The sequence below is a fragment of the Aquarana catesbeiana genome, linkage group LG02 (genome assembly GCF_042186555.1).
Source record: "Aquarana catesbeiana isolate 2022-GZ linkage group LG02, ASM4218655v1, whole genome shotgun sequence".
Taxonomy (NCBI): domain Eukaryota; kingdom Metazoa; phylum Chordata; class Amphibia; order Anura; family Ranidae; genus Aquarana; species Aquarana catesbeiana.
Window position 1 is genome coordinate 388,545,586 of NC_133325.1, and position 15,516 is coordinate 388,561,101.

The following is a 15,516-nucleotide window of genomic DNA, read 5'->3' on the forward strand; positions in this document are numbered from 1 at the left end:
GTCACCACATCAATGCCCATAAAGTGCACCTGTCACCCATCAGTGTCCATAAAGTGCACCTGTCACCATCAGAGCCTGCCATCAGTGACTGTCAGCGGTGCACCTGTCACCCATCAGTGACTGTCGCCTGTGACCCATCAGTCACCCGTTAGTGACCCATCAGTGAGTGTCATCAGTCACCCATCAGTGACCACCACCTATCACCTATCAGTCCCATAAAGTGCACCAGTCACCATCAGAGACTGCCATCAGTGATGTCATATGTCACCCATCAGTGACCGTCACCTGTCACCTATCGTGAACATCACCTGCCACCTATCTGTCACCCGTTGCACAACCCATCAGTGACTGTCACCTGCCACCCATCGCACAGCCTATCAGCAGCATGTCCAAAAAAGTTTATAGCAGTGAGGAGGCGTTCAAGATCCTCTCCATGACTGATGAGAGCAGCGAGGAGTTCTCATCAGATTCCAATTCCAATTCCGATTTGAACCTATTGATAGCAGTGGATCTGCAAATGAATCGGCGGAAGAATGGGTCCCTTCTAAAAGGGCACGATGCTCTGGAAACCAAGCAGCTGCCAGCAATAGGCCCCAGGATCAAATTCTCAGGCCCAGTACCAGCGCTGCCGCCAGCGATAGACCCCAAGATCAAATGCCCAGGCTCAGCACCAGAGCTGCAGTATCACCCCCAAGTACAAGAATTTCAAATCCCCCAACTACCAGCACTGTAGTGTCACATCCCCCAAGAGTCAGGGCCGCTACATACCTCCCAGATGCTCTTGGCAACCCAACATGGCTGCCTTCCGACTCAGGATCAGCAAGTATTCCCCCTTTCACCGCACAGCCAGGTGTGCAGGCCAATACCCCAAATTTTTCAGAAATTAATTGTTTTTAGCTATTTTTTCCTGATACTTTGTTGCAATTTATCGTGGACCAGACCAATCTATATGCCCAGCAGCATATTGCCAACAACCCCCAATCATCATATGCCTATCTGTTTGAGTGGAGAGATTTGACTTTGGAGGAGTTCAAATTGTTTATGGGCCTCACCATAAACACGGGGCTTACAAAAAAAAATTAAGGACATGCCTACTGGTCCACCAACCCCATCCACCACCTGCCCAATAATTCTGCCATAATGCCCAGGTCCCGATATGAAATGATTATGCGCTTCTTTCACTTCAGCGACAACACCCAGTGCCCTCCCCAAAATCATCCAAATTATGACAGATTATGTAAAATTCGCCCACTCATAATTTTTTTTCCCCAAAGATTTGTAGAACTCTATGTCCCCAATCAGCATATATGTGTGGATGAATCCCTGGTACCCTTTTCAGGCCAGCTAGGAATAAAACAATATATTCCTAGCAAAAGGGCCAGATATGGAGTAAGATTTTATAAGCTTTGTGAGAGAGTCACGGGATATCTGTATGCATTCTGCATATATGAAGAAAGAGATTCCCAGCTCCAGCCCCCTGAGTGCCCGGCCTACATGGGCACAACTGGAAAAACCTCCAGAAAGAACAGGAAGGGCTTCCCATAATCCATAGTTAACAAAAAACTGCGAAGGGGGAAAAAGCAACTTTGAGCAGCAACAAAGTGCTGGCCTTGAGGTGGAAGGATAGCAGGAATGTGTACATGATGTCCACCATCCATGATGACACTACAGTTGAGGTTCAAAGAAGACGAGGTCCCATTGAAAAGCCAACATGCGTCCATGAATACAATCTCTACATGGGGGTGGATTTCAATGACCAAATGTTTCAGACCTATTTGGCAATGAGGAGGTCCTGTTTCTGGTACAAGAAAGTAGAAATTTATCTCATTCATTTGGCCATTTATAATGCATACATAATCTACACCAAATCCATGGAAAGCCACACCCCCTTCCTAAAATTCATTAAAGACGTTGTCACATCCCTCATCTATAAACAAAGACCCCCCCCAAAAAAAAAAACCTTTGCTCTGATACTGTTATCCGACTTCATGAGCGTCACTTCCCGGACATTTCACCATCTAAAGCAGGCCGAAGACACCAAAAAAGATGTTGTGTATACAGCAAAAGAGGATTTCGAAGAAATACCAGCTACCATTGTCCCCAGTGTCCCTCCCAACCTGGCCTTTCCATTGGTAAATGCTTCTGACTTTAGCACACATCCCTAAAATATTAGCCCATATTTTTAACCATTTCCCCATTTTATCATCTGTTCTGACCATTTTCCATGCTTCCTCAAATAGCCATTCCACTGTCTTTCACAGGAACTGACCCTGGCCTGTTTTTCGACTATGCCTCTGCCTACCGTTTAGACTGCTTCTGCGTGAACTTACCCTGGCCTGTTTTATCGACTATGCTTTTGCCTACCGCTAGGACTGATCTGTTGCCCTGCTACTGTAGTACACAGGGGTCTCACATATGTGAAGGGCTCCAGAATTGTTTTTCCGAATGGAGAAAACCCATTTTTTAGTTTTCTCCGAATTTCGGGATTAGGGTCTGGAGTCCGGAGGCTTCATAGAGATTTGGGTGGGAGAAGTCTCTACCCCTGTGCCCCTGTGCTTGGGTGCTTACCTGACTGAGGCCCTCAGCCTGCTGCTGACTTGCTGCCATCACGCCTCTGCCTGCTGCATGAACTTACCACACCTCCGCCTGCTACCTGTACTATAGAAATAATTAGCTGTAGCAAGTATGTTTATGAAGGGCTGGAGAGCGGTACAATAATGAGTGTCTGCAGGTAACAGTGTACCAGGACCAATATTATGGCTGCGCTGGCTGTCTCTGCCTGGACAATTCCTATGGAAAAATGCTTTGGCTGTGCTGTCAATATTCCCGTACTGACTATAAACAATATTCCTGCCTGCTGCCTGGATAATTACTATTGTTGTCGCTAAGCACATCCCTGCCTGCCGCCTGGACCAATGCTCTTCTCTGTGTACACTACTAAAACCACAGGTAATACTTTTTTTTTACCCTTTACTCAATAGAATTTATTTTGGAGTTTAATTCTTGATGTACAATTTATGTACATGCTATGTGTTAGAAATATGAAGAGCCTTCAAAAATTATAGGTTTTCAGGAAATTAGATGTGTAATTTATACTCCTAGAATGCCTAAAGGTGCTAATGTTGGGCCTCTGTATGTGGCCAGGCTGTGTAAAAGTCTCACACATGTGGTATCGCCATGCTCAGGAGTAATAGGAGAATCGATTTTGGGGTGCAATTTTTGCTATGTACATGCTATATGTTGGAAATATTGTATAAATGGACAACTTTGTGTAAAAAAAAATGCATTTTCATTTTCTATACGTTGGGGTGTTTGCTTTCCAAAATGGGGTCATTTTGTGGGCGTTTCCATTGTCCTGGTGCTCCAGGGCCTTCAAAAGTGTGATAGGCCGTCATGAAGTTATATGTGTAATTTATGCTCATAGAAGACCTGATGGTGCTCCCTGCATGTCAGGCCTCTGTATGTGGCCAGGCTGTGTAAAAGTCTCACACACGTGGGATCGCCATACTCAGGAGGAGTAGCAGAATGTGTTTTGGACACTTTTGGATACCTGTTAATATGACAATTTTGTAAAAAAAAAATGTCATTTTGAAAAGAATTGTGGGAAAAAATTACAACTTCAAAAAACTCACCATGCTACTTACTAAATACCTTGGAATTACTACTTTCCAAAAAGAGGGAATTTGGGGGGTATTTGTACTTTCCTGGCTTGTTAGTGTCTCAAGAAATGAGATAGGCCTTCAGTGTGATCAATTTTCAATGATTGGCACCATAGCTTGTAGACTCTATAACTTTCACAAAGACCAAATAATATACAGTAATTTGGGTTATTTTTACCAAAGATATGTAGCAGTATAAGGCTGGGTCCACACAGCAGGAGATTGTGACCGGCTTTCTATGGAGCCGGTTCACACATCTCCGCAGCAGCTCCGGTGCGATTTGCACAGGAGTCCTGTGCATCTTTTGGTCTGTTTCAGGTCCGAATTCAGCTCACAACTTGGTCTGAAATCGGACCTGAAATGGTGAACGAGGACGCACCGGACTCCTGCTATGAGCCGCTGCGTGCTCATATGTGGACCCAGCCTAAATTTTGGCCAAAATTTATGAAGAAACAAAGAGAAAGGCATTTTTTCGCAAAACTTTCGGTCTTTTTTTATTTATAGCACAAAAAATAAAAAACCCAGTAGTGAATAAATACCACCAAAAGAAAGCTCAATTTGTGTGAAAAAAATGATACAAATTTTGTTTGGGTATAGTGTAGCATGACTGAGTAATTGTCATTCAACATGCGCTGTATTGAAGTGGTTAAAGACAGGTACATCCTTCACTGGTATGGTAGTAAATTTGTAAAGGCGGGACACTGCTGGATTCACAGTGGGGGTAGTCCATTTATGTGCAAAATGCTCTTCATCAGGTACAAGTTTATTTAGCCCTTGGGGGAAATAATGAGCTTTCATGGTGTTTCCGATCTCTGAAAATGAAAGAGTTAGAACAGCGGATGCAATAGGAAAGTCTTTGTGGCTTTAGGGGCATTAAAGCACCCAAGACCAGAAACAGCATTGGGAGAATCAACAGGCTCATCCTCTAGTTTCAGAGTGAAACACACTTTTTTATTTGAGATTGATAGCAGTGGGCTGCAACTTCTTTTGGGCTGGCTCATTATCAAAGACAAGAGCCATTCAGAATCAGAGTCTCAGCGACTAATGAATCAGAATACACCAAGGCTGTAGGTAATTCAACCAAAGTCAGCGAATAAATGGGTGATTTGGGCCATAAAGCCTTGAATGACTGTAGTAAAGCAAAAGGGCAAGGAACTAGCAACACCTTACAGAGGTAAAAATGACTCTGATGACATAATAGACTTTAGGAGCAGAGGGCAAGCAGCCCTGGATCTGTTAGTGGAGTATGTAGAACTGTCCCCCCTTTTGTTTAGAATCAGACATGTTGCAACTGCATGACAGTAAGGTAGACCTAGTAACAGTACCAGCTGACAAAGGTAGGGGTTGGATGGATGAAGATAACCAAAGTAATTGGAGGCAAGAAGCAGGAATGTACTGAAGATCAAAGTTCTACATAGCTTTTTGCAAGTAGGAGCAGCATGCCTCCTCGAGCAAACTGCACACAAGTGACACTCTACTCAGTGGATTACATCAGCGCTCAGTTTCCTAACTCCTTCTTGCAGCAAAACAGGTAAAAAACAGCAATTTTTTAAGGTACACAGCAACCTATGTAATTGAATGCTCATTCCAACCAACCAGTCTTCAGAAACAGGAAAAGCACCAGGGATAAGGACGTGCAAGACATTCCGGGGTTGATTTACAAACTGGAGAGTGCAAAATCAGGTGCAGCTGTGCATAATAACAAATCAGCTTCTAACTTCAGCTTGTTCAATTAAGCTTTGACAAAAAAACTGGAAGCTGATTGCTTTCTAATCAGAATTGCACCAGATTTTACACTCTAGAGCTTTAGTAAATCAACCCCTCCATGGCTAAAGTTTACCAGTGAGGAGCCTGAAAAGTGCCCCACACGGAACCCAGTACTTGAAGTTCATTTCTAGACTATCTCCACAATGTAGTTCAGTGGGATCTGAATGGGGTTCTCCATTAGCCAGGCTGAGGACAGGCACACCTGATAGCTGCAGTGTAAGAGACAAGTTCTAGCAGCAATATAGAAGAGAGCCTTGTATGAAGAAAAAAAAATACTGAAGAGTTAAAAAACAAAGGTGCTAGCAAGAAATATGCTAGCCTTATACAGCAGAGCTGATGAGAACACATACATCATCCTAGGACACTAGCAAAAAAATAGAATCATGCTGGTAGTAGGAGGGGTTACCCTGGGCCTAAAGTTTTTTTGTTTTCTTGTTTTCCAGTGTTCTACCCCATTGTAGCCATAGAACCTGAAGGGGAAAGACTTCCTGTGCCTCTCAGTGGAAGAGAGAACAAAATACATGTTTATGCAATATAAAGTCATGCACTTAAAAAGGATGTGAAAATGATTAGTTATGGGTATTTACTTCCTTCTCTCTCCGACTTACAGGCAAAGCCTTGTTTCTGACATCCTAGTTCTTATGTCTAAAATTGTTTCATGTGGACAAAAGGAACACCGGAGGGTCAGATGTTCAGCTTCTGGACAGTGTAACATTTATGTAAACATTGTATCATTATTATTCCTTGAAAAAAAAAAAACTGCAATAAGCTAAATTTTAGTTGAAGCAGAACTCCACCCAAACCCCATTTTATTTTCATTTTTTTTTGTGTAAAGGAGCAGGTTTTAACCTCTTGCATGGCCTGTGCTTCTGTCAGTGACTATGGAGCTTTCCCTCAGTTATGGCTCAGCAGTGAACCTCCTGGCTTGGCTACATTTTTCAGATTGGGAATACACAAGGGAAATATGGAAATGCTGAAGTGTGTAAAGTGCAATGCTTGCATGCAGCTGCTCTTTGTTTAAAAATGCTGTAATGTACAAGACTGCCTATAAAAATCACCTGCTTCAGGATTTAGATAAATATTTTGTCTTTATTAAACTATATTCACAGTGCATAATATAATTCATTATAACACATATTACTAAAGCCTATCTCTGGGGAAAAGAAAAATCCTTCCTGCAGTGAGGCTGCCTGCAAGGGTTAGATGCTGATTTACATCTGGGGTACCAGAAAAAGCTGTTTTACATAACTGATCCCTTGGTTACCCAGCAGCCACCACTCTCCTCTACTACCTTACGCTCCAGCAGTAGACTGTCCCTAGGCATCCTCAAGTCCGATATAGGGCTAGGGGCCTTGCATTAAATTTGATGATGTCAGAGGACCTGCAACTGCTGAAGCATGGGAAGAAGAGGCTAGGGGGGTTGGTCTGGAAGTGTGTAGGGAACCTGCTGGAGAAGGTGAGAGGGTCAGTAAACATGCATTTTTATCAATACTCTAGACCTAAATGAGCATTTAACCCTTGCACTTTGAGGAAGCCCTACTGCAAGGGAGAACTTTTGTTTTCCATGGAGTTCAGTTTTAACTTACTAGATAATATTAGATATTAATAAAGTATCCACACTTACCCAGCTTCTTTAATCTCTAATTTACTAGGATCCAGTTCAATATATTTTTTCTCTTCAAAGATACGATTGATCGTTGGTCCAACAACACTATGTAAATACTGGGTTCCTGCTACCTACAGCATAAACAATATTTGCATCATAAACATGAAGATTATGAAAAATAAAACTAGTGATTTTTTTATAAGCTGGCTGAAGGGTCAAGCTTTGATTCCCTACCAATCTTTACAGATTTCTGGAGCCTTATTATCTAGATTTTCTCATGAGCAAGACAGAGAAAAGTCAAGCTGTGCTTTGAATCTGTGCTTTAAATCTGCATCCCCAGAGCCACCTACTTTAGAGAATTTTCTGTGTATTCTTATGAACATTTCACTACTGGAAGCAGAAGTGATATATCATCTGCCCTATAATAGATTCTCTTTAGGAATATGAGGAGGTCACCTGGCTCAAAGAATAGCTTAAAAACTGAGCTTGGTGTAGCAAAAGTTGGTGGCAAGTTTCCCTTTCAAGGTCTTAAAGACAACCAGGATCATATTTCCCGTGCCTTACCCCTGACAGAGGATATTTCTTTAAAGGAGTACTAAATTCAAATTTATTTCATAATAATACATCACATTAATCACTAACTCATAATTGCTGTATTTACAGGGAAAAAGGCGTTTGTTTTACAGTTGGATTTATCCCTACTGTCAAGGGGGATTCCCCACTGACAGCAACGTGTAAACAAAAGAGCTGACCTTTGGGCCTGTTATGGATTTTGGGGGGGGGACCACATGATAAAAAAAAAAAAAGAAAAAATGGCTGCCCACCGAACCCGACCGCTCCCATAGTTTGCCATCACCAAATGACATTGCCAGTTTTTCCTGCCTGCTTATGATGTCATTGAGCATTGACTATATATGGACATGTCCATATCTGGTCAATGATGTCATAAGTAGGCGGGGTACTCAGTGATGTCACTGGGTGATGCCTGCCCCTTTGTTTACCTCAGCATTGGGGACGATTGATGTTGCCAGTTCTGCACTAAACAAAGGGACATCACCGGGTAATCCAAGCCACTTATGACATCATTGACAATATATGAACATTTCCCTTTGCTTACTTTAGTAGTGGGAAGAACCAGAAATGTAATTTGGCTTTGGCAACAGGAGCAGTCAGGTTCAGCGGAAGGCGTTTTTTCTTTTTGACTGTGTGGGTTGGCAGCCGTCATTTGTCATGATTGACATGAACCTACATCACTGGACGACGTGACTGGTGATAGATCTACATTGCAGGACATTTTTTTTAATAAAGGACCTGTCAAAAACTGTGTTGTGTGTTTTTTTTCATTTTTGGCTCTTTTGTTTACATTCTGCTCTCAGTGGGGACTCATAGTCACTGCTTTTTCATTTGAACCAGAGTGAAGGAACACATCCTCAGGCACCCTTTAGATGTGTATGTTCCGGGGGAGGGAGGGAGAGAGGGTCACTTGATGATGTAGGATCTAGCTATGTAGTCTGCCCAGCAGTTGCTTCATAACATTCTATCAGCACTGCTAAAGTCTCATCACTGGGTGGCCAGCAGGGAGGAAAATGTTTATCTAAAGGGATTCCAGGGATGTGTTTTTTCATTCCGACTCATCACTTACACTTGTAGTCTTTGTTTTCAGTGCATCTGAATGGGTGGCCACAAAGGGAGATATTGTGAGAGCAGACTGAATTGTAGACACAGGCATAAAGAAACTGAAGGCAGTTGGGGACATTTGTAATGATTTATAAGCTATTTAAATATGCATAGCATGAAACAATTGGGAATTCATCAAATTAAGCCTTCACACGTAAATATCTGACAAGACTGAGAATTAAGATGATAAATTAAAAATATATTGTTTACCTTAAGAAAGGATTCCATTGACTTGGAAGCCAAAGAATTACTTCTGAATAATGTGTTTGGTTCATCTGTGATAATAATATATTTGATTTACAATTCAAACATCAATATATAAAATCAGGAAATATTATTTATCAACCATAAACTGAATGGAATATAAAAGAGCACAAGTGCAGACTGAATGCTTATCTATTAAAGCTTTGGTTCCCATCATCATTTTACCAACATCGCACAATTTCCAATACATGCATGTTGATACAAGTATTACTTTTGATGGCCGTCACCTAGCAGGATATTATACTTGCTCTGCAATGTGGGGTTGAAGTTCAATCCCCAACAGTACTATCTACATAGTGCTTGCATGACATGTCCCCATTAATACTGACAGATTGCCTGGTTTACATCCAAACTAGCCTTTGGTCTAGTTCACACTAATGCAATGTGAGTCACACAGAATCGCATGACAATGGAAATCACATTTTTGAATGATGCCCATTTACATCAATGCAACAACGTATGGTACAATATTGGAAAAGGATCCTGTACTACTTTGGTGTGATTCCAGTGAGATTTTGGCTCCATAGAACATACAAACCACATCTAAAACACAACCAAGTTGCACTGCTTAATTGCACTGAAAATCGGATCTGATGGCAGTAGTGTGAACCTATCCTTACTGTGAGTACAGTGCCTTGAAAACGTATTCAAACCCCTTGAAATTTTCCACATTTTGTCATGTTACAACCAAAAAACGTAAATGTATTTTATTGGGATTTTAAGTGATAGACCAACACAAAGTTGCACATAATTGTGAAGTGAAAGGAAAATGATAAATGGTTTTCCAAATTTTTACAAATAAATATCTGAAAAGTGTGGCGTGCATTTGTATTCAGCCCCCCTGTACTCTGATACCCCTAACTAAAATCTAGTTGAACCGATTGCCTTCAGAAGTTTCCTAATTGGTAAATAGAGTCCACCTGTGTGTAATTTAATCTCAGTATGAATACAGCTGTTCTCAGAGGTTTGTTAGAGAACTTTAGTGAACAAACAGCATCATGAAGGCCAAGGCAGACAGGTAAGGAATAAAGTTGTGGAGAAGTCTAAAGCAGGGTTAGGTTATAAAAAAATATCCCAAGCTTTGAACATCTCAGGAAGCACTGTTCAATCCATCATCCGAAAAGAGTATGGCACAACTGCAAACCTACCAGAACATGGCCGTCCACCTAAACTGACAGGCCAGGCAAGGAGAGCATTAATCAGAGAAGCAGCCAAGAGGCCCATGGTAACTCTGGAGGAACTGCAGAGATCCACAGCTCAGGTGGAAGAATCTGTCCACAGGATAACTATTAGTCATGCAATCCACAAATCTGGCCTTTATGGAAGAGTGGCAAGAAGAAAGCCATTGTTGAAAGAAAGCCATAAGAAGTCCCGTTTGCAGTTTGCGAGAAGCCATGTGGGGGACACAGCAAACATGTGGAAGAAGGTGCTCTGGTCAGATGACACCAAAATTGAATTTTTTGTTTTTTGGCCCAAAAGCAAAAGGCTATGTGTGGCGGAAAACTAACACTGTACATCACCCTGAACACACCATCCCCACCATGAAACATGGTGGTGGCAACATCATGTTGTGGGGATGCTTTTCTTCAGCAGGGTCAGGGAAGCTGGTCAGAGTTGATGGGAAGATGGATAGAGCCAAATACAGGGCAATCTTAGAAGAAAACCTGTTAGAGTCTGCAAAAGACTTGAGACTGGGGCGGAGATTCACCTTCCAGCAGGACAACGACCCTAAACATACAGCCAGAGCTACAATGGAATGGTTTAGATAAAGAATATTCATGTGTTAGAATGCTTTAAAAATAAAATAACAATCAGAGCAAAAAATTAACAAATAACGTCACAGATAGACTCCGCCCCCGTACGCGGCGTTACGTCCATACGGACTTCATCAGCGAGGGATGTTTCTGGTTATCAGGCCCGTATGACCTCCTATAATTTAGAGGTCCAACAGTTCTGGTAAGCACAATTTCCTAAAGATTGAATTTACAAGAGTATCTGAGAAGATTTGATTTATCCTGTTTCGATCAAGAGTGGGAGTTCTATTTCCATTTATGAGTTAATAAGGACTTTTATCTCCATCCATATTTTATTATAGATATCTCATCATAATTTTACGTATACATTTTTATTGTGCTGCACTTGTCTTTTATATTACATGTGTTAGAATGGCCCAGTCAAAGTCCAGAGCTAAATTCAATTGAGAATCTGTGGCAAGACTTGAAAATTGTTGTTCACAGATGCTCTTTAGCCAATCTGACAGAGCTTGAGCTATATGGCAAAAAAATAATGGGCAAAAATGTCACTCTCTAGATGTGAAAAGCTGGTAGAGACATCCCCAAAAAGACTTGCAGTTGTGAAAGTGGTTCTACAAAGTATTGACTCAGGGGGGCTGAATACAAATGCACGCCACACTTTTCACATATTTATTTGAAAAAAATGTTGAAAACCATTTATCATTTTCCTTCCACTTCACAATTATGTGCCACTTTGTGTTGGTTTATCACATAAAATCCCAATAAAATACATCTACGTTTTTGGTTGTAACATGGCAAAATGTGGAAATTTTCAAGGAGTATGAATACTTTTTCAAGGTAATCCCTCTAGTTTAAATATAATTAGGCAGAAGTAAATGCAGACGGGAAATGCAGGTCTACAGTATACGCAGTAGCAGATGTTGATATTTTAAAATAGCCTATAATGGGCAATTCTAAAAAAATATTACTTCTGCTGTGGGTGAATATTTGTAGTTTGAATGACCTTCAGTCTTCTTACATCTCTTATAGACTTCCATGGTGATTTTGTGTCTCTATTTTCAACCGGATTCGATAGTTGTTTGTTACATTATAATGAGTCCCAGGGAAACCACTATTTCACTTTTAGTAAAGGTCATGACAGATGGGACTTTGCGTTCTGATGTGGGGTACTGCATAACTGGATTCAAGTGATTCAAACTGCCAGCAGCAAAACAGAACTTAAAGAGGAACTTTACCCATAACAACTTAATATAAAATAATGTTGTTTAGCAAGTAACATACATTCCACTTTAACAATTATGCTACCAAAATTAGTGTGTGCTGTAAAATTGCCCCCAGCATTGCTCCCATTTATTCTTCCTGGAGGCTGCCATTTTGCTGAAGCCCAGAGCCCCTGAACATCAATAAATCATAAAGCGGAACTAAACCCATCGATTTAACATTTTCAAAAAACAGTTACATTCCTGGAATGCTGGGATTGTCCTCAACCAAACTGTCAAACCATCAAATGGCAGGTGTCATAACTTATAAAATGTTCAGCACTCTGGCAGATGCAGATCAAACAGAAGCAGCTTCCCTGGCTGTAAAGGATAGGAGGGTTTAATTCCGCTTCAAGGCTGTCAGCAGATCGGCTTCTACAAATTCAACAGTGCCTAAAAGTGCCTAAAAAGTTAAGAGCAACTAAGTGTGTGCAGAATAGGGTGAGACAGTGTATGACTGGATTTTAAACAGTATAGGCACTTATTTTTAATGTTTTACATAGCTATACCTGAAAAAAGGCCAGCCTGAAGTGATCTATCAGGACTTCATTTTCTAACTAAAGTTCCACTTTAAATATCAGCTATGGGTGTGGTTAGCCTCTCTAAAACAGTGACTTAATTTAGCAACTTAATGCCCATAATTAATAAAAGATCAATTGCAACAATGGCACTTCTTTTGAGAAATTTTACTTTTGTTCCTGCAACAGAAAACATGCACAGATGTCACTTACTTGTTTTTTCCAGCTCAAGCCTAAAGAGTAGATCAAGGAATTCCTTTGCTAGCCCTTGTCCTAAGAAAATCTTTACAAGGTTGGTGGCCACTTCCTGTCTGCATTCAGCAGATGTGGTTTCATCTATCAGTGTTATTAAAGGTCCACACTTTTCCTGTTGAAACACAAACAGAATTCGCAGGACTATAGTTTTAATGTCCATGGCCTTCTCAAAAAAAATCTAATTTCCACTGCTACATGTTGCACACCTTAAAGCTGCTCTCCATTTTTTTAGTAAAGTTTAAATAGTTCATTTTGACCAAGCTGGTCCAAATGAACTATTTACTTCACTAACAGGTGCAGTAGCTATGTGCTCTGTATAAATTGTATGTAGCCTCAACTACATACAGTATACAGCTCTGTGTTCCAGCAGTGGGGCAGGAACTTCCTGCCCAGCTCCTGGAACAACATTGAGCTGGGCTGAGTGCTGCTCAGCCATTCACAGAGAGCTTTGTATTCTATGAATTAATAGAAAACTTCTGATTGGCCGAGGCAGAGAAGTGGTAGCATAACATCACATCTACAACACAGCAATCAGAGGAAGCTTTGTATTCATTCATAGAATACAAACCTGCCTGTGAATTGCTGGGCAGTGCTCAGACTGTATACTGTATATAGCTTAGATTACATACACTTTATACAGCTCACACATGTGCTGCATCTGTTAGTGAGGGAAATAGTTTGTTTGGACCACCTTGGACTAAACCATGGAGATCAGCTTTAAAAGCACTGCATTGTTTAAGTATTACTATCTATGCTTATATGTATGCATTACTATTGAGAGTCTGGGAGTGTATGACCAGCAATCGAAATAAACAATGGTTTATATAATCGTTCTGAAGCACTGGTTTGCTATAGTCTATGGAAAGCAAATTGAATTTTAGAAGCACATTATTAAACCTGCTTATTTTAGCTACCAAGATAGTCACTGTTGCTTAAGGCTGGTTTCTAATTAGTTTCTGTGGGTCACTTGCTATCTCTGCCCTCTATACAGGGGGTCCCCGGGTTACAAACAAGATAGGGACTTTAGGTTTGTTCTTAAGTTGAATCTGTTTGTAAGTCGGAACAGGTACATTTTTTAAGTGTAGCTCCAGCCAAAAAATCTATTTTTAAGTTTTGTAGATAGCATAGGGAAGGGTTATCACCCCTGTAACATTTGTTTTGCTGTCTGTGCCCCTGTTCAGAAGATTTCACCTCACTTTCTGTCCCAATGACAATTGGATTTTGAAAATTTGGGGTTATTAGGGAAATAAGGATTGGTGATAAAGCATCAGTGGAGACCCCTTTTTCCCATATTAACTCTTACAGGAGTGAATTTCCTTTCCTAGGGGTAGATTTCATCTCACTTCCTGTTGTCTCCTTCCGTTTGTAAGTAGGAGTCGTTTGTAAGTCGGATGTTTGTAAGTAGGGGACCCCCTGTACTCTGTTATAGATCTGTAAAATGTCCTTCAGTAATATTATACCTTAACGCTACAACTAGGAGTAGATAGGGAAGAAAGTGGCCATAGACATTAGACACTATTATTGAGTGCGTGTTTATATTCTATCTACAGTCCGAGTGCTTTGTAATCTTATACAGGTAAGAACACAACTAATTTGAACTGATCAATCGTACCAGCAACAGGAATGCCACACAAGAGGCAAAATAATATTCTTGCATTACTAAAACAGCCAGGTGGAAAAAGTTCAAATCTTCACGCTAGGCTTATTGCTTTCTCAAAGAACAACAAAGCCCCTACTCACATGCTATTATACAGAAACATTAAATGATCCCACATGATCATTAACCCCTTCATTAATTAAACATATTCGGTTGTATTGTGTAATGCATAAATGTATATATAAAAAATTAAAACATTTTTATAATTACATTTTCACTGATGCCTAGGACTGTCCTTCATTTATGCTTGTTTGCTAAAATACAGTAAATAAAGGAGGCATCTAAGATATACACTTACTCTTCTGCTTCATATTATCCTTAGGCTGGGTTCACAATGCTGTGTGGAGTGGCTCACAGCAGGGGTCCGGTGCGTCGCTGTTCTCCGTTTCAGGGACGAATCAGGCCTGAATGTTTGGCTGGATTCGAACCTGAAATGGACCGGAAGATGCACAGGACTCTTCTGCAAACTTCTCCGCAGCTGTCCTAGGGCTGTGTGATTCGGCTCCATTGAGAGTCGGTCACAGTCTCCTGACATGCAGATTGGATGCAGAGAAACCCACATCCAATTCACACTAGTGTGAACCCAGCCTTAAAGTGATTGTAAAGATAAAACTTTTTTTCTTTTAATAATAAACATGTTATACTTACCTGCTCTGTGCAATGGTTTTGCACAGAGCAACCCTGATATCCCCCCTTTTCGGATCCCCTGCCGGTGCTCTTGGCTCCTCTCCCCTGCTGAGTGCCCCCATAGCAAGCTGCTTGCTATGGGGGTTCTCATGCAGGCTTGCTCCCAAGCCGCACTCTGTGTGACCATTGACAAGCCACAGTGCAGCTCAGACCCACCCCCTGCTCCCTGCTCACTAGCCTGCTGCTGTGTCTGAGCCACTGGGAAGAGAGAGAGAGAGCAGCAATGCTGCTCTCGTGCACAACCCTGGATCGACATCGGGCTCAGGTAAGTATAGGGGGCGGGGGGGGAGGTTAGCGGAGCTGCACACAGAAGGTTTTGTTACCTTCATAGGATGGATTAAAGTGACACTAAAGGTTCGTTTTTTTGTTGTTGTGTTTTTTTTTTTTTTAAATAACAAACATATCACACTTAC

At 41.2% G+C, this 15,516-nt stretch overlaps 1 protein-coding gene across 3 annotated transcripts in view; it reads right to left on the bottom strand.

Moving 5' to 3' along the window:
* The window catches only part of LOC141128111 (ras GTPase-activating protein 4-like), a 248,708-nt gene that overhangs the window by 34,050 nt on the left and 199,142 nt on the right, over positions 1–15,516 (bottom strand). For all 3 annotated transcript variants that reach the window (XM_073615193.1, XM_073615194.1, XM_073615195.1), the window contains exons 10-12: positions 12,718–12,871; positions 8,920–8,984; positions 7,051–7,163 (exon numbers count right to left, since the gene is read on the bottom strand). In XM_073615193.1, the coding sequence (XP_073471294.1) occupies positions 7,051–7,163; positions 8,920–8,984; positions 12,718–12,871 (332 nt within the window). The remainder of the gene's footprint in view (positions 1–7,050; positions 7,164–8,919; positions 8,985–12,717; positions 12,872–15,516) is intronic.